At 36.8% G+C, this 18,638-nt stretch overlaps 1 protein-coding gene across 2 annotated transcripts in view; it reads left to right on the plus strand.

The window, feature by feature from the left end:
* Positions 1–527: 527 nt before the first annotated feature.
* Positions 528–18,638, plus strand: part of LOC114283780 (protein SAWADEE HOMEODOMAIN HOMOLOG 1) — a 38,586-nt gene continuing 20,475 nt past the window's right edge. The window contains exons 1-5 of one of the 2 annotated variants that reach the window (XM_028226663.2): positions 566–809; positions 4,001–4,258; positions 12,208–12,293; positions 12,398–12,443; positions 12,539–12,656. In XM_028226663.2, the coding sequence (XP_028082464.2) occupies positions 4,163–4,258; positions 12,208–12,293; positions 12,398–12,443; positions 12,539–12,656 (346 nt within the window). In that variant the 5' untranslated portion in view covers positions 566–809; positions 4,001–4,162. Of the gene's footprint in view, positions 810–4,000; positions 4,259–12,207; positions 12,294–12,397; positions 12,444–12,538; positions 12,657–18,638 lie in introns of both variants that reach the window. The other variant, XM_028226664.2, reaches the window with a different exon arrangement.

An 18,638-nucleotide genomic window follows, 5' to 3' on the forward strand; every position in this document is an offset into this window, starting at 1 on the left:
AATTTTAAAAAGAGATTAGTTATGAGTGTTGATCAGAATTTTTAATAATGTAAAGAAGTGTATTTTATTATAAGTTATAATAATTTGAATTAAGTTTTAAAAATTCTTTCTAAAACTTATAACCAAACAAATTTTCTTACTTCACATGTCAAATCAAACTTTTAAAACTCAATTTCATATACAATTCAAAACTCAATTCAACAATCATAACCAAATAAATTTTCTATATTCAAATTATAATTCTATAACCTACAAACTCAAAATACAACTCATACTTTTAAATTATATTTACAGAATTTTGCCAAACCGAATAAAAAATTTTAAACTACTAAAATAGCGAAAACTAAAATATCTAATCAACAATGATTCATCCCACTAAAAATATCACCACTAATAACACTAATGCATTAAAAAAAAAAAAATATAACTTCAAAATTAAAATATCACATCATTAATGACGAGACCCACTGATACCTAATTAGTGGGAGCACCAAGCATTTTTCATTATCTAATAGCATCTTCCCGGACACCCACTATATAAACCTGAATTTGATGCGTACTCTACACTACCTACGTCACTTCAGAGACTTCAGGCTTCGCCCAGCAAAGCAAAAGCTCTCCATCCTTCGAGGATCCGGTTCCTCTTTCCCTTTCGGACCGGAAGGCAAAGCCCCGAGAGGCTCTCGCTCGCTCTCTCTCTGTCTCTCTCTCTCTCTCTCTCTCTCTCTCTCTCTCTGTGTGCCTAGAGTATGGATACGTTTGAGTATACAGAAATGGATGATGATCTACCTGAGTTTACGCTAGCTGAGGTATATTTAGTTCCTTACCTTTTTTTGGAACTTTAATCAGCTTTAAATTTTACAAATTTGCTTGGATTAGCTCTGGAATCTGTGTCTTTGTGTATCATTTTGATCATTTAACTATCTTCTGAAAATGCCTCTTATCTCTTGTTGTTCTTGGTTTTCCTGTCATGTGATTGTTATTATTTTGCTGAGCTAATGGTTAATCTTATGGTCTTTCTTTAATTGGCTGCCTTTTGAATTAATGCTTGTGGTTCAGTTATATTTCGGAGGCTATATCAGTAATGCACTACTAAATGTGAAACTGGTGTTTGAAAGCCCTATTCGCACACCACACTTTATCTAAGTATACATCATTATGACGTTCATATATCTATTTTTGAACAAAATTAAATTCTTTGGATACCAAATTCTGAACAAAAATCAATTGTTCGAACAGCAGTCGTATTTAATAACTTATTTGAATAACCAACAGGGCTAGTCTAATTGGCCAAAATTGCTGCACCTTACTAAGAGGTCTATGCTTCGAATCTTCCCACATGTGTGTCGGTCTTAATGGCTATGTATTTAATATAAAAAAAAGTTGATATCCAAATAACATAAATGATGTCTATTGAGATAAAGTGTGGTGTGCACATAGAATTACCCTTAGAGTGGTCAAGCAATATAAATTGTGATCTATTTACAATTGGGAAAATGTTTGAGACCCCCAAAAAGCTCCCCATAGTTTGACCCATAATGATGTGGTATGATAAGGGACAATTTTTGATTTGTTATACACTCAATGATATATGGCCCAACTCTCTAGCCACATCATTGTGAGTGAATTTGTGGATTTAAAAGTGTGGGTCTCTAGTATTTCTCTTATAACTGTGCTCTATCATATATATTTCATTAATTTTATAATTTTTTTTATAAGTCATATGAGTTGCCCATCTCATACTATTCTAGTTGGTCCTGTTTTAAATACCAAAATTAAAAAATTCCAAGTTTTGTTAGTTTGTATAACTTTTTCCCACCCATGTACATACCTTTCTTTAATTTTTAGATATTGCCAACATTCTGTTTGACTTCTGGATGATTTGCAATATTAAGAATCATGTATTAGTACCATGTTTGGAACACAAAGAAACTTCAGTGGTGCTTGCATAGAGGTTGAACATTAGTTCATAGAGTTAGATTGCAGCTTTGTTTCTGCCCTTTTAAATTTAGTACCTCCTAACTGTCATGTGGTTATCTAAGAAGTACAGACACTTTTAAAAATATTTTGTATTCATATTGGACACGTGTTAGGCACCAACACTTGTTGGATGCTCCTCAACATGTGCCAGATATGTGTCCAAATGTGGCCTATTATTTTTTAAAATATAATTTTTTTTTGAATATGACACGCTTTGGACACCTGAAGGACACACATATTTGTTAGAATCATATCTTTATTATTATGTTTTATTTACTGTAATGAGTTGTCAATAGCTGTAGGTAAGTTTCCTTATTATGCCTTGAGGCTTCTTATGTAAGTTTCGTATTATTAATATAAAAGGGGTGATAACCTAATCACACCCTATGTTCAATTTCTCATAAACAAAGGTTCCAATCCTAGTACCCACCACCCGACATCAACCTTAACACCTATCGACTCACTTTTGGAGGTCACCTATCATCTTCGGTAGCCACACAGCCTCAGCCGAACCTTAGGCTAGGGCTGTCGGCACCTATTCATGCCCTGTTAGGGTTCACGAAGCCTCTCCGAGTCTTCTCCAGCCCTTGTCGTATCTCCACAGACTCTGTTGAGCCTTCGTCGCAACTCCCTAGACCTTCTTTGGCCCTTGTTGCACCTCCTCAGACCCTCGTCTGCTTTGGCTTTCATCCTAGAGGCTGCGACAATGTCTTGTGCTATCAGCTCATGCCCTGATTAAACTCTTTTGTCTTCATCCTCCACATTACTATAGGTTTTTTTGTTTTGTTGAGACCCTATGTCTACTGATTTGATTAAAGTTTTACTTCCCTTACTCTTTTGTTTGTTTGTTTGTTTTTTTTTTTTTTTTTTGGGGTCAATATATGGGCCTATTCCTCAGCTTTGACTGATTATATTGCTCCCTTTATGGTTTGTGGTTGATTATATATGCCTGTGACCAAGGTTTTAAAAAGCTGCTGCAACCGTTATGTAACGCTGTTACGTAACGGTTGTGGTAATTACCGTCACCCGTTACGGCCGCTTTTGCGGTGTGATTGAGATTCACAGGTGTGTCGCCCGTAGCAGCTGCCATAGCGGCCGTAACGGTGCCGCAACGGCCGTAACGGTGCCGTAACGGCCATAACGGCCTGTTACGCTATGCACTGTCATGTAATGGTTTCGAACTGCTTCAGCAGTTAGCACTCAACCATTTTGTTTGTGTGTGTCTATCCATATATTGTTTGAAAATAATAATAAGTGTGGTCATTATCTATTTGGCTTGATTAAAAATATATGTGTATATATATATATATATATGTAGGCTCTTATTTATTCAAAAAGAGAATGAATATTCAAGTGATCCAAACCCCCCCTCCCAAAAAAAAAAATATTTATAATTTATTTTTTTATGTTTTATATGATTACATTGACATGTATAATTTATTTTTTAAAACTATTCAAGTTAAAATTTGCATATGTTTCCACAAGTATAATAATTAAAAAAATAATTTTGTACATCCAAGTCCAATAATTTTTTTTTTTTGCCACAAGCGTAATATGGATTTATGGCATATAAAAGGCCTTATTTGGGAACAGGCTAATTTAGTAACTTTTTGGCTATTTGGCTAAAAAGGTAGGTAAAAAAAACTTGTATATTTGGGATGACTTTTTGGCTAATTACGAAAAGATGTGCAAAAAGTAGAGAGAAAAGAGAATCTTTGACTTTTTGGTATGGGTTGTTGGCTTTTTGGCTAATTTAGTAACTTTTTGGCTAATTGGCTAAAATAGCCTCTTGCCAAACGAGGCCAAAGTTATTAATTATTAAAATAAAATGTAAAAAACTCAGTTTATAGTGATTTAAAAATATGAAATGTATTGGATTATACTTAAAAATTTACAAAAATTGATCAATATTTATTTTAAAATCCAATAAATGTAAGTGTTATCATCCTCCGTCTCATAAGTGGTTTGTTTCTATGGAAACCACATTCTGAGTCACAATCTTACTTCTTGTCCTCTCCAGTTTCTCCATCATCTCTTCAGGGGGAGTTTTGGTGTGAAAAGATTCCTAGATCATTACCAGTTGTTTCGGTTTTGGATGTTGAGAATGTGGCATGTGAACCAGATGGTGACCCAACTATTGGGAATACATAATTAAATACATTCAAGGAGCAAGGGAAGGTTTATGTCAGGGACAAAGAAAGACAGGAGGTTACTTGGATCTAAGAGACTGCTTCTTCTGATCTTCCACTGCCGCCTCCTTCTATTGATAAGAGTACAGGTAACTCTGATAACTTTGAAATTCCTGTTCTTCCTGAAAATACAGATCTTGATATTCCTATTGCCAAAAGAAAGGGTGTGAGGTCTTGCACTCAGTATCTTATCTCTAACTTTGTATCCTATTCTAATTTGTTCCCCTCGTATCAAAGATTTCCTTTGTCAGTATCTCTATCCAGTTTCAAGATGCTCTTGCCGCCTCTAAGTGGAAACTTGTCATGATAGAAGAGATGAAAGCATTTTGTAAGAATGGTACTTGGGAATTGACAGAGTTACCTAAGGGCAAATGAATTGTTGAATGCAAGTGGGTGTATACCGTGAAGCACAAGGCGAGTGGTTCAATTGAGCGTTATAAAGCTCGGCCTGTGGCAAAGGGCTTTACTTAGACCTATGGAGTTGACTATCAAGAGACATTTGCTCCGGTTGCAAAGATGAACTCAGTTATGATACTTCTTTCTCTTACAGCTAATCCAGATTGGCTTCTTTACCAATTTAATGTGAAAAATGCCTCCTTACATGGTGATATGGAAGAAGAGGTGTATATGGACATTCCTCTTGGCTTTGAAGACCTTCAAAGAAAGGGTTAGGTGTTTAGGCTTCGAAAATCCTTGTATGGTCTCAAACAGTCTCCAAGAACTTGGTTTAAGAGATTTACTCAGGCAATGCTTAGATATGGCTTCAAGCAGAGTCAAGCTAATCATATTTTGTTTGTTAAACATTCCTCGCATGGTAAGACTACAACGCTCATTGTATATGTAGATGACATAGTGCTTACTAGAGATGATGTTGAGGAAATGCCCTGGTTGAAGGAATCTTCGGCTAGAGAGTTCGAAATAAAAGACTTGGAAACTCTGAAGTATTTCCTGGGTATTGAGGTTTCCCAATCTAAGAATGAGATTTTCATCTGCCAAAGGAAGCATGTTATTGACTTGTTGAAAGAAACTGGAATGCTTGGAAATAGAGCGTGTGACATATCGTTAGAGCCGAATCAAAAGCTAAGTGATGATATTGGGGAAGCTATTGTTGATAGGGGGAGATATCAAAAACTAGTGGGCAAAACTCATTTATTTATCCTATTCTCGTCCTGACATTGTCGATGTTGTTAGTGTGGTTAGTCCATTCATGATCCTCATGAGGCACACTTGGAAGAAGTTATGTGAATCCTTAGATATTTGAAGTCTTCTCTTGGAAAGGGGCTGTTTTTCTCTAGACATGATCATCTCAGAGTGAAAGCATAAACAGATGCTGATTGGACATGATCAATCACTGATGGGACATCTACATTGGGATATTGTACCATTTTTGGGGGCAATTTGGTTACTTGGAGTGGTAAAAAGCAAAATGTGGTAGCAAGATCTAGTACCAAGGCAGAATAAAGAGTCATGACACAAGGTGTGTATGAACTATTATGGATCAAGTTGTTGAATGATCTGAGAATCCATTAGACAGGCACTATGCACCTATATTGTGACAATATGGTTGCTATCACCATAGCCCACAATCTAGTTCAACATGACCGAACGAAACATGTGAAAATTGATTGTCACTTCATTAAGGAGAAATTCACCAGTAACACTATATCTACTTCTTTTGTGAAGTCAGGTGAACAACTTCCTATATTCTCATCAAGGGAGTTGGGAATAAACCATTTCATAATGCTCTTAACAAGCTGGGAATGAGAGTATTTTTTTATCAGCTTGAGGGAGAGTGTTAGAATCATATATTTATTATTGTGTTTTATTTACTGTAATGAGTTGTCATTAGCTGTAGGTAAGTTTCCTTGTTATGCCTTGAGGCTTCTTATGTTAGTTTTGTATTATTAATATAAAAGGGGTGATAACCTAATCACACCCTATGTTCAATTTCTCATAAACAAACAATATTTATCTCTTAGATATGCATGAAAAACATTGCAAGCTTGATGAAATAATTTGGGGGCCTATGAATTCCTTCTCCTTTGATTTAGAGAATTCGAAAGCTTAAATGTAAATAGATTTCTTTTAAAAGATGTTAGGGATTTTTGTCCATACTTAGGGGTTGTTTGGGGTGTCCTAAATAAGTGTACTTTTTGACTTTTTATGAAATATGGGTTGGGTATGGGTTGGGTTTGAAATGATGTGATAGAGAGGTGATGTGACTTAAATAAGATGATGTGACTTAACTAGGATAGTGACTTTTTGGATTTTTTTGAGGATGCCAAACTTGGCCTTATTTTTTGATATATATATATGAAAAATTATTGTATACTATTTGATATAATAAAATTTAAATACATTTTCAACATTAAAAAAAACGAAGAAATCATGAATATTTCATGAGTGAAAATATTTATTTATTTGTTTTGTATCCTTGTTGTGTCGTGTCCTAAATTTTTTAGAATTGTTGTGTCACTGTTTTTGTATTGTGTCCTTAAATGGCTATTTAAGAAAGCTACCTCGTGCTTCTTTTTGGAATCATGATTTATGATGCACGGAAATCTTTGTTGGGAGACCTTTTGAACTATTAATGCTTTTTCTGCTTTTGAGAGCTCTGCATAGATAGTGTGCCAACAATTAATAAACGCACAATACTGCCATTAATTAATAAACGTACAATATTGTTTACATAAATGTATGCAATCATAGTTGTCAAATCAGGGTATGAATCGTGTATTGTTCTTATATTTTTTTTGAATCGCGTATCCTATCATATCGTGTATCGTAAGATCTTATAACATCATTAGAAGTAGTTAAAAATTAAAAGGGGCAACCCACTATACCAAGGAGAAGGATAGATCTTGACATTACAATAAATATATTTATAGAAAACACAAAATCTTGCGAGCTTTCACCCAAAAAAATCTTGCGAGGAGCTTTGAAACAAGATCTGAATTGTATTTCTTGATTGAATGAATTGTCTTACATCAGAGATACTTATATACATCATGTACACTCGTCTAACTAACTACACAACTGACTCTTTAACTAATTCTTGTTACATGAGATATACTAAGCTACAATAGCACTACACAATGTTTGGATGCACTTTCTTGCTAGACCTATCAGCTGCTTTTGTTGCAGTAGCTTCTGCTGAAGCTGGGTGCAATACCTTATCATCCCCCCTCAAGCGAATGGGGGAAGAAAAGACCAAGAGCATGTGTTTGAGAAACTGAAATCTGGTAGTGGACAAGGGTTTGGTGAAGATATCAGCAACTTGGTCTGCGGTAGGAACATACTTGAGAGGCAGATTGTGAGCTGCAACCTTCTCTCTGACAAAATGGCAATCCACTTCAATGTGTTTGGATCGACTATGAAAAACAGGATTAACAGCCAGAGACGTTGCAGACAAATTATCACACCAAAGGATTGGGGGAGAAGGAAGAGGAACCAAAAAGTTAGCCAGCAGCAATTATAGCCATGTGAGCTCAGCAGCAGTGTGAGCCAGAGACCTATACTCTGCCTCAGTAGAGGACCTAGATACTGTAGACTGTTTTTTGGAAGACCAGGAGATGAGATTTGATCCTAAGAAGATGCAATAACCAGAAGTAGATCTTCTGTCTGATGTATCTCCAATCCAATTAGAATCTGTGTAACCTTACAAGTGAAAAGAGCTGGGTGGAGGGAAAGACCATGGGACAAAGACCCTTTGACATGTCTAAGAATTCTTTTGACAACAGTTAAATGACCAATGGTAGGAGAATGCATGAACTGGCAAAGCCTGATTCACAACAAAGGCTAATTCAGGCCTAGAGATGGTAAGATACTGCAGTGCTCCAGCAATGCTTCTGTATAGAAAGGGCTGAGAATAGGGGAGAGTCACTTGGAGACAAGGATGGCTTGTTTGACACAGGAGTAGAGCAAGGTTTACAATCAACCATGCTAGCTTTAACAAGAATCTCAGCTGCACACTTTTGTTGGTAAAGAAAATAGGAACCTTGAGGAGTGGGTTGTACTGAGATGCCCAAAAAATAAGAAATATCTCCTAGCTCTTTCATGGAGAAGGCAGTGTGCATATGAGACAATAAGGATTGAATATAAGATTGATTATTCCTAGTAAGAAGGATGTCATCAACATAAATGAGTAGATAAGTAACAAAACACCCTGACTTGTGAACAAACAAGGATGTGTCACACTGACTATGAACAAACCCTTGAGAGGAGAAAAAAGATGAGAAAGTACAATACCATGCCCTGGGGGCTGTTTAAGTCCATACAAAGCTTCATGAAGCTTGCAAACAAGATGAGGTTGAGTAGGATCAACAAAGCGAGGAGGTTGCACTATATGAACCTCTTCTTCCAATTTGGCATGAAGGAAGGCATTAGAGATGCCTAATTACTTCATAGGCCAATGATGATGCAATGCCAAACAAAGTAGAATTCTGATTGCGGACTGCTTGGCAATAGGACTGAACGTATCTTGGAAATCAACACCATGTTCCTAAAGAAAGCCTTTAGCAACAAGCCTAGCCTTGTGTCCGGCAGTAGTCCTCTCAAAGTTTTTCTTGAGCTTGAACACCCATTTAGAGCAACTCCAACCACACTCTTCATTTTTCACTTGCTGAACTACAAAAAAGGTAGGTTCTTTATTTTACGTAATTACTTTAGCTAGTGTGTTTAACTCTCTATTTCAACTAGTCATTTAAACTAACTTAACCAATTTTCAAAACAAAAAACACCATATATTACTGCTGACATAGTTGCCGAAGTGGCATGGCATGTATAATAATATTTTGTAACTTATTTTGAAAATATATTTTAAAATAATTTTCAATTATTGTTTTATTAAGTATATAGTATATGAATATATACAAACATGCAAAATTTGTGGAATGATTTGGAGAAAAAAAAAAACCAAACCAAAACAAAACAAAACAAAAACAACAAAATATAACAAAGTAAGATCTTCAATAATTTGTCAAATTAAGAATTGAATGTACACAAATTAACACTACAAGTAATTAAGTAGTTTAGCAAGCAAAAAGAGGGGGGAAAGATAGAGAGTACCATAGTTGAAACCCTGTAAATAGCTAGCACTTCATCAAGCATTCAGCCTTGTAATTAAACTATTAGTAATTCAAACATTCATTCATTTCAACATTAAGTAGTTCCAACATAGTTCAAACAAACAATAACTAGTTCCAAAATAAACTAAATAAAAATGAAGTTTTGCTTGCAAGGGGGAATTAAATCCACCAACAAACTAAGTCAAAAGCATAGTTCAAACAATAACTAAGTGAATAAATTTCATTTTACCCCCCAAACTATTACTCAAAAATCAATTCAACCCCTATTCTTTTAATAATATCAATTTTACACCTAAACTCTTTGATTTTGCATCAATTTTACCTCCATTGTCAATTGCCGTCTCTAATCAAACAGAAGTTAATGATGTGGCACCGAAACTTCATTTAAAATTTCATTTTACTCCACAAACTATCCTCAAAAAATCAATTAGACCCCTAAATAAAATGAAGTTTGGGGGTCAACCCCAAGGGGTTGGCTTGGTGACAAGGTCATGGGTTTTGGGGGTGTGCTCTCTCCAAGGTTTAGGGATCTAAATCTCTTAAGTGCTAACAATTCCTTGGGGCCATTGGACTAGGGAAGACCCTTTAATTAATCGAGATGTTATGTACTTGCAGGAAACTTCTTGCCAAGGATCTGTGCTGTCTTGGGGATTAGTTGGACTTTGATTCGGACACCCCAATGCCAATAAAAAATAAAAAAAAAATTGAAGTTTGAGGGTCTAATTGATATTTTAAAGATAGTTTAGGGGGTAAAATAAAGTTTTAAACAAAATTTCAATGCTGCATCAACAACTTCCGTTTGATTGATTATAAACGGCAGCTAATAGCATGGGTAAAATTAATCCAAAATCAAATAGCTTAGGTGTAAATTTAATATTACTAAAAGATTAAGAGTTGAATTGATTTTTGAATGATAGTTTTGGGGGCAAAATGAAATTTTCTCTAATTAAATTTCTTTTTGGAGAATTTCCATTTGGTGGCGATTAATGTATTCGGCTTGCAATGGAAACATCACACTCGTATCTATAGACTTTATTCTCTCTTCCACCTTTAATTGTTCCATTTGCTTATTTTCTTTCTCATTATCATTCTTTTCTTGCTCTTGCAAATAGGACCTTTCATACATTTTCATTTATTTATTTATTTTTGAAAATCAAGAACGAAATTTATTAAAAAAGACTGTGGAGGACAAGGACCTTTCATACATTTCTATTTGCTCCTCATTCATTTTATTTTTATCTTCCTATGACCCTTCTAACAATATCAAAATAAGCGACCTTCCTTAATCATTTCCACGATCTTTTCTCTTTCTTTTGTTCAAACGATCCTTTTCAGCCTTCCCACCCGGTGGTCTTTCCAAGTCTAAATAGTTATCATGTGAGGCATCGTTGTTTCCTAAATTAATCAAATTCAGTGTAGGAGAATAGATGCCACACGTCACTGCTTTTTTTTCTTCATGTTATATTCCTCTCGCCATTTTGGTTGGTCTTTTAAGTCATGCCAACAATGTTCAAACGGAAACACGATGATTTATACAATTTGTTGTACAATTTCTTTGCATCACAAATTTAAAATAGAAAACAGAACACTAATTATCATGTAATCAAACAAGGACTACGCTAATAAGTATAAAAAAATTGATGGCATTGATGCCTTGTCTTTTTCAGTAAGACCACTTTGATTCAACTTTTGGATTTGGGGAAAGCACCCACAAACGATTCATTAGAGAAGTTTGAGTATGAGTAGATGAAAAGGTTTTGTACTGGTGAATATACTTCCACACTCTTAGCCAATTGCCTTTGATATTTGTTCATTTCCTTGCACTGGATCTAAGCTAATGTTGAGCCAAGCCGATATGATCATAGTGTCTTCTTATATAGTGAAGTTGCCGCCTCGTGATTCCTTGGTGGTGTCTATTCGAGGGGAGATTGTAGAAGATTGTCCCCCTTGGTCAAGAGGTTTATCTGCAAATTTGTAGTTGGTGCCATCATTCATCAAGTTGGTGAATATGCATTTTGTTAATGATTCATCTATAGATAATAACATAAACATTTTTTGAATTCTTAGTACTCAAATAAAACATGAGAATCTAGCAATTTACATAAGCATAAGATTAGAAGAGAGAAAGAAAAAAAAGAAGCAAAAGAACAACCTAACAAAAGCCATCTAGGAATAACAACAAAGCATTGAAAAAGGTACAATAACACCTGTAGAAATAGCAAAGTAAAGATCAATTTGAATCTAATATCACACATCCAATAGACAACCCAAGACCATTCAAAAGGACAATGTGGAGCTGGATGGTGAGTGCCACATGAGAGACTAGTTGGGAAAACATGCTAGTGTTTCAGGGTTGACTTGCCCTGTAAAATGGGGAAATCTGGTAGATTATATTCAGCTGTAGGATTTGATTATATTGGTCTCATTGTGAGCTGCCTGTTGGACAAATAAAAGCTACAATGAAGCATTCTGCTCAAAAAACAAATAACAACCAGGGTTCGATTAGTCTTTAACTAAGATTAAAACTAATAGGAATGAAATGCAAAGGCAATGTAACAATAATTATATTTGCCATTGAGGATGGGAAGATTCTTTTACATGGCACCATGAATTAACCAGTAGTAGTTTCACTCCTAAATCTCAAAATTTCAGATGCATTGACTTTTTATTTTTATTTTATATTTTAATATATATACAGATTTATTAGATGCATCATGATTGACAATGCAGTTGCCAAGTTCCTACTAACCTTGCTAATTGGCATGATCATCAATTACAGTGCTCTGACTTGGGATTAAAGACTGAATGTTTCCAATAGCCAACCCATGTTGGGATAAAGGCTTTCTTCTAACCTGATTTGTGCATTGCTATTTCTCGTACAATCAAATTAGCTTATTTGTGTTTGTTTCACATTTTGTGGTGAACTGACTGATATTCGATTTCTTTGATAGATTATGGAAATGGAGAGCAAATTTAAGGAAGTGGGAGAAAAGTCCTTGAGTCAAGATTTTTGTCAAGAGCTTGTAACCTGTTTTAAGTAAATCCACTCTCGGTACATCGTATATTAACCATGGATCCATATAAAAAAAGATTGTCTAAACATTGACTTTGTTTATCTCTGGCATGCCCAATTTTATGCAGTTGCTCTAAACATCGAACTGGAAAATCTGCTATAGGATGGGAACAGGTTCTTCTTTGTCTCTTGATTTCTTTCTTTTCCCATGCAAATTGTTTGTTCTGTAACTTATAATAACCCTTGAATTGCCCTTGTTCGTGATGTAGGTGCAAAGTTGGTTCCTAGATAAACAAAGAGAAGTGGAAGCTAAAGTCACTACCTCACCTTTTGCCCCTAAGGAATTTAATTCACCCTTAACACCAGAAAGTCCTCAGAAGCCTAAAGGTTCTCACTCTTATTGACTTGTGGAACTGAAGACAGTATTCTAATAAATGATTATTTGAACCACAATTTAACCCTAAGCTGCAGTTCCCCTTCCATGGATATAGCTCCTGTAATGCAGATTTGTTTGGTATGCTAATATTTGTCCCTAAGTAATTTAATTCACCCTCAGATTTGGCCTTAACAATCAATGCATCAAAAAGTCCTGAAAAGCCTAAAGGTTCTCTCTCCCTTATTGACATGTGTGGAACTGAAGACAGTATTCTCATAAATAATTATTTAAGCCAGCAGTTTAACCCTACGATGCGGTTCCCCTTCCATAGATATTGCTCTTGTGACGTTGATTTGTTGATATGCTAATATTTTATTAACTCTTTTTTATGAGGATACGGTTTCCCGATGGAAAACGGTTGGTTTTGCAATCACCTAGAGGCCAACCTTATGCACAAGAGGATAATGTGTAGGCTATTTGAGGTTCCTAGTACTAGTATACAGTATTATGTGGACTGTAGTACCCATGTCAAACGTGATATGACAAGGACAAGGGTAAGGTATGAGATGTGTCTGATCGGGGCAGATGGAGGGGGGCCCAGTTTGGGATCCATGGTTCCTTCAAAGTTCTCAAACCCGATTTTATACACGGACAACCGGCATCCATTTAATACTCTATCTATGCATATGTTTTTGGACGTGATGGGCCCCCTTAAATATAGAGTTGTGACTGTTGCATATATGGCATTCAAGGACCAGAGTAAACCAATAATTATGAGATGTGTCTGATCGGGGCAGATGGAGGGGGGCCCAGTTTCGGAACCACGGCTCTTTCAAAGTTCTCAAACCCGATTTTATACACGGACAACCGGCATCCATTTAATACTCTATCTATGCATATGCTTTTTGACGTGATGGGCCCCCTTAAATATAGAGTTGTGACTGTTGCATATATGGCATTCAAGGACCAGAGTAAACCAATAATTATGAGGATTTTAAGCTATAGAAGGACAAACACCCCCCCCCACCCATTTTGGCAAAATCCATTTATAATATTTCTCAGCATTTTTTTTTGTCTTTTGGGCTTAGTAACACTTATGTATTATCAGCGTTAATTAATGAGGAATCTCATTTCAGTTTCCCCCCACTCTATAGATTCAGACTTTATTCTTATTTGTTTGAAATGATGATTTTATTATTATTATTTTTTTGTACCAACCAATGCTAAACTTTGTTCTCGATACCATTTACTTCACTTTCCCCCCTCCCCCAGGGTAGAATGCTAGCTCTGTGCTGTGTTTGACCCCATATACCCCAATTGGAGATTTGGATCACCAATACTTGATGATCATTGAAGAAGAAGCTCATATTGTGGGTGTTTGGGAAGTGGGTTTTTTTTGTAGGTTTTTTTAGTTGTAGGATATTATTGGAGAAATTTTTTTTTGTGTTTGGGAAGATAGTTGGGTTTTTTTTGTGGTTGGATGTGATGTTTGTGAGAGAAAAAATGAAATGATTATGGTGTTTGATGTGATATTTTGTTTAGATTTGTTTTTTTTTGGTTTTGTAATACATTTGTCTTGTAGTGAAAAAAAACAAAAAAAAAACCTAAAAACCAAGTTCCCAAACAGCCCCATTGCTAGTTTTCTTGCTATGCACATGGATAGGGAGATAGAAATTCCCTTCTGTAGATAAATTCCTAAATACAATACATTCAAATGTGCAAGACCATCCCAGCAACCATACCTAACTTTTGGATACGTATTCCTATAGCCTACAATTTGGCAGTTAGGGATGTCCCATGCCTTAGTGTATATTTGTATCTAATGCTATTGCCCATGTAATAAGCCAATATATATAGGTCCACTACATCAATTAGTCTTTTCCTTTTTTTCTTTTTGGTTCAAAATGTTAGATTTGTGATTTCCAGTTCTACATGAGTACATGCATCCATTCAGTGCATCTTCTGTTCAAAGTTCTAAACAAACACTGTAAACAGTAAAAATGTTGTGTCCTTCTGTACGCAAATAATCATATTATTGCTGAAGGCGATCTTAATGTTATGATGCTTTCTAACTCAGAAGTTACACCATAAGATTATCTATGTTAGCCGTATCATTCATGGATGTCGTGGTGAAATACTCTGCATAGTTCAACTTTTCAATCTTTGCATAGCTTGTAGTTTTGTCAGATGGTTCTAGCAAATTATAGTAAGGATTAATTTTTGTTGGGATTTCTCTTTCTCTTTCTCTTTCTCTTTTGTTTTGTTTTACTTTTTATTTTTTTTGTAAATATTAATCTTTTTGTCTCACTTTATTCTATTACATAGTTGAAACGGAGGCTTGCCCAATGGTAAAGGTTAGCATCCTGCTGGCTAGTGCTGTGAGTTTGAGTCACATAAACAACCTCTCCAAAAATGGGTGCAAGGTTCTGTACATTTTGCCTTCTCTAAACTTGCTCTTGCGGGAGCCTCATGACTCACCACTGCTGCCATGCATTTTTCCCTCTCTCGACGTACACAGTTATAACCTCACCATTGCTGCCATCACTACTGCTACATCCGCCACCACTACCACCACCACCATCACATCACAACTACAACTATGTAAAAATCAATGTATAAAGAGAATTGTATATTATTGATTGATATAATGTTATATATTACAAATGGTGAGTGGCTCATTATATAGGAGAGGGTGAGTGTAGTAGGTGAGGAGTAGGTGAAGTGGAGGTGGTAGTGGTGTAGTGGGTTAGGTTTAGTGGAGTAGGTGAGGTGGTAGTGGTGTAGTGGGTTAGGTTTAGTGGAGTAGGTTTAAGTGGGTGAAGTAGGTGATAGGTTTTAACAGCCCCCCGCAAACTCAAGGGGGATAGGAACTAACCAACTTGAGTTTGGAGAGAGTTACAAAACAAGAAAATACATAAAAATAAAAGAGGATAGGAGACACTGTATGGTCGTGTCAGACCATTGGTGAAGACACTGGATGGTGGTGTCATAACGTTGTAGAGGACACTGTATGGTGGTGTCATAACGTTGTAGAGGACACTGTATGGGGGTGTCATAACGTTGTAGAGGACACTGTATGGTGGTGTCATAACGGTGTAGAGGACACTGGATGGCGGTGTCAGACCGATGTAGAAGATAGTTTATAGGGTCATGTCGGACCGTTGTAGCAGACAATGCTGTGACAGTTGTTGTGACAGTTTACAGAGTCTTGCTAGACCCTTGTAGAAACTAACCGGAATCAATGTCGGGACAGTTTACAGAGTCTTGTCGGACCCATGAAGGAGCTAACCGGAATTAATGTCGGGACAGTTTACAGAGTCTTGTCGGACCCACGAAGGAGCTAAATCAATGTCGGGACAGTTTACAGAGTCTTGTCGGACTCTTCAAAAGTCGCACCCTCAAAAGGTGTGCCCAATCTATCAAAAGGCGTGCCATCAAAAGGCGTGCCCAATTCATCAAAAGGCGTGCCATCAAAAGGCGTGCCATAAAAAGGTGTGTCCAGGTTGGCGTCGAGCGCCGAGCGGCGCATGATGCGCGTGGCTGCCTTGGCTATTTAACCAAGGTTGATGCTGAGGCTGAGGCAGACAAAAAACTTCTGAAAATCCTCTGAAAAAACTCTTCCTTTGCTGAGAGAGACTCTGTAATACTCGGTAACCAACCCGTCTCTGAAACACTCAGCAACATGGCCTCTTCTTCCCGTCCAGCTACCCAGAACATGGCCTCCTCGTCCCGTGGTCTGCTCACGCTCTTTCCAGAACTGAACGAGTCCACAAGAGAAATAACTGGTGCGGTGGCCAGTGAACCTCAACCAAACACCTCTGGTTTTGCTCCGTTGAACTTTCCGATGCTGTCGGTGGAGCAAAAAATGGCGGTGCAAACTGATATTGAGGCCAATCAGTATACTCTGAAGTCATGTGTGGAAACCATGACTGCGGTCACAAACTTGTCGCACCGGCTGCAGAGCAGGACAAATGAGGTGCAACAGTTAAACTCCCAGCTGGCTCTGCTCCAACGCATGTATAAGGATGCGCGAGCAGAGATAAGTGTGCTAAAGACAGAAAACAAGGAGCTGAAGCGGAAGGCCACCGTGATGTTCCGATTTGGAGGTCCACCATATGCTGTAGTGGAGGAGCAGGGAGGAGGAAACTTGCTTGGTGGTCTAGGAAGCATGGAGGCAACACCGTCAAGGGTCGTCCAGGACGGAGGCAAGAAGAAAAGACAGGCGGCAGAGTAGAGAAGGGATGTCGGTGGGTGGCCGTCTGCAGAAAAGAAAACAAAGCCGTTTGTGTTTTGTTTTTTTTTTTTTTGTTGTTGTTGTTGTTGTTTTTTTTTTTTTTTTTTTTTTTGGTTTTGTTTTTTTTTTTTGTTTTTTTTGTTTTTTTTGTTTTAGGGTAAAATTGTGATCGGGGTTGATCCCTGAGATGAATAAAATATGGTTTGGTGTGCAAAGTTATATGGTATGAATGAAATTTGAAAAAAATTAAAAAAAAAATGTGAAAAAAAAATAAAGAAAGAAATAATAAGAATAAAGTTTCTTGGCCCAGTTTTTTTTTTTTTTTTTTTTTTATAATAATAATATATATATATATATATATATATATGGTAGATAGAAAAGAAAAGAAAAGAGAAAAAAAGAAAAGAAATTGAAGAGAAAAAAGAAAAAAAAAAGAAAAGAGATAGTGGGTGATGCATGTGAGTAGTCTCGTGGGTGATAAGAAAAAGAGGGAGTGGGTGATATAAAACAAAGGAAAAGAAAAGAAAGTGGAAAAGAGTGTGAACAGATTGATGATGAAAAGGGGGAACCAACCCATGTGGGTGCAAAAGGTGAAGAATGGTTTAAAAATAAAAAAAAGGGTAGTGGATGATGGCATGCTATCAAATTTCAGATTTATCTCGTGCACTCCTTTTCAAGGACTCTATGTTGCCAATGAAGAAAGGAACTTGTTAATGATTCAATGGGGCACTTTTGAGACTCTAGAGAAGTGGGTTACGGGTGCTTATGCTGGTCATACCAGGTTGGGTTTCGAACAATCAGAAATAATTGCTGAGTGAGAGAGAGAGGGAACAAGCCCTAGAACACCCCCACTATTGCAGAATCACTTCATATTCTATTCCTCACCCGTGAGGGGGGTTACTGTGATGTCTCGGTCCTCCAAGAAGAACATTAGTTCACTCTGAAGAGATATATACCTCTCTCTTGGAATGTCCTCCTCGGAAACTAGTTCCAGTTGGACTAGATTTTCAAGCTGATATACCAGAATGGGGTACACAGGGTACCAAGAATGTTACTGGTGGTTCAAATGGATCTGAACCATTAACTCACTTTCCTCAAGCTTCAGAATTGGATCTCAGTGATCATAATGATGATGAGACTAAGCTGGCTGGTATTTGTGTCATCCCAATGCCTGAATTTGGACCGTCTGCGTACAACGGCGACACGGTTGGTGATGGTAGAACTGATTGCTGCTGTAGGGATTCTGGATCTGACAGATGTGTTAGACAACATATCAAAGAAGCCAGAGAAAAACTTTGGAGAATACTTGGCCCAGAGAGATTTTTGGAGCTGGGATTCTGTGATATGGGAGAGGTAGTGGCAGGAAGATGGAGTCTAGAGGAAGAACACTTATTTCAAGAGGTGGTTTTTTTCAAATCCCGCATCATTGGGTAAGAACTTTTGGGATCATCTTTCAATGGTTTTCCCTAACCGGACCAAAAAAGACATCGTCAGCTATTACTTTAATGTCTTTGTGCTGAGAAGGCGGGCCGAGCAGAACATCTGTTATCCAATGAATATCGACAGTGATTCTGATGAGTGGCAGCGGAGTGAAGGTATGTTTAGAAAACTCCAGCGGGCAGTGAAGGCAAGGTTGCCGGCCGACTGCCCGCCGGTGAGAAAGAAATATAGGCCTAAATCTTATGGCTCTGATACCATGTAAAAATCAATGTATAAAGAGAATTGTATAGAGAATGAATGATGTATTATTGATTGATAT

Source organism: Camellia sinensis, chromosome 4 (assembly GCF_055761805.1).
Source record: "Camellia sinensis isolate YWXY chromosome 4, ASM5576180v1, whole genome shotgun sequence".
Classification (NCBI taxonomy): domain Eukaryota; kingdom Viridiplantae; phylum Streptophyta; class Magnoliopsida; order Ericales; family Theaceae; genus Camellia; species Camellia sinensis.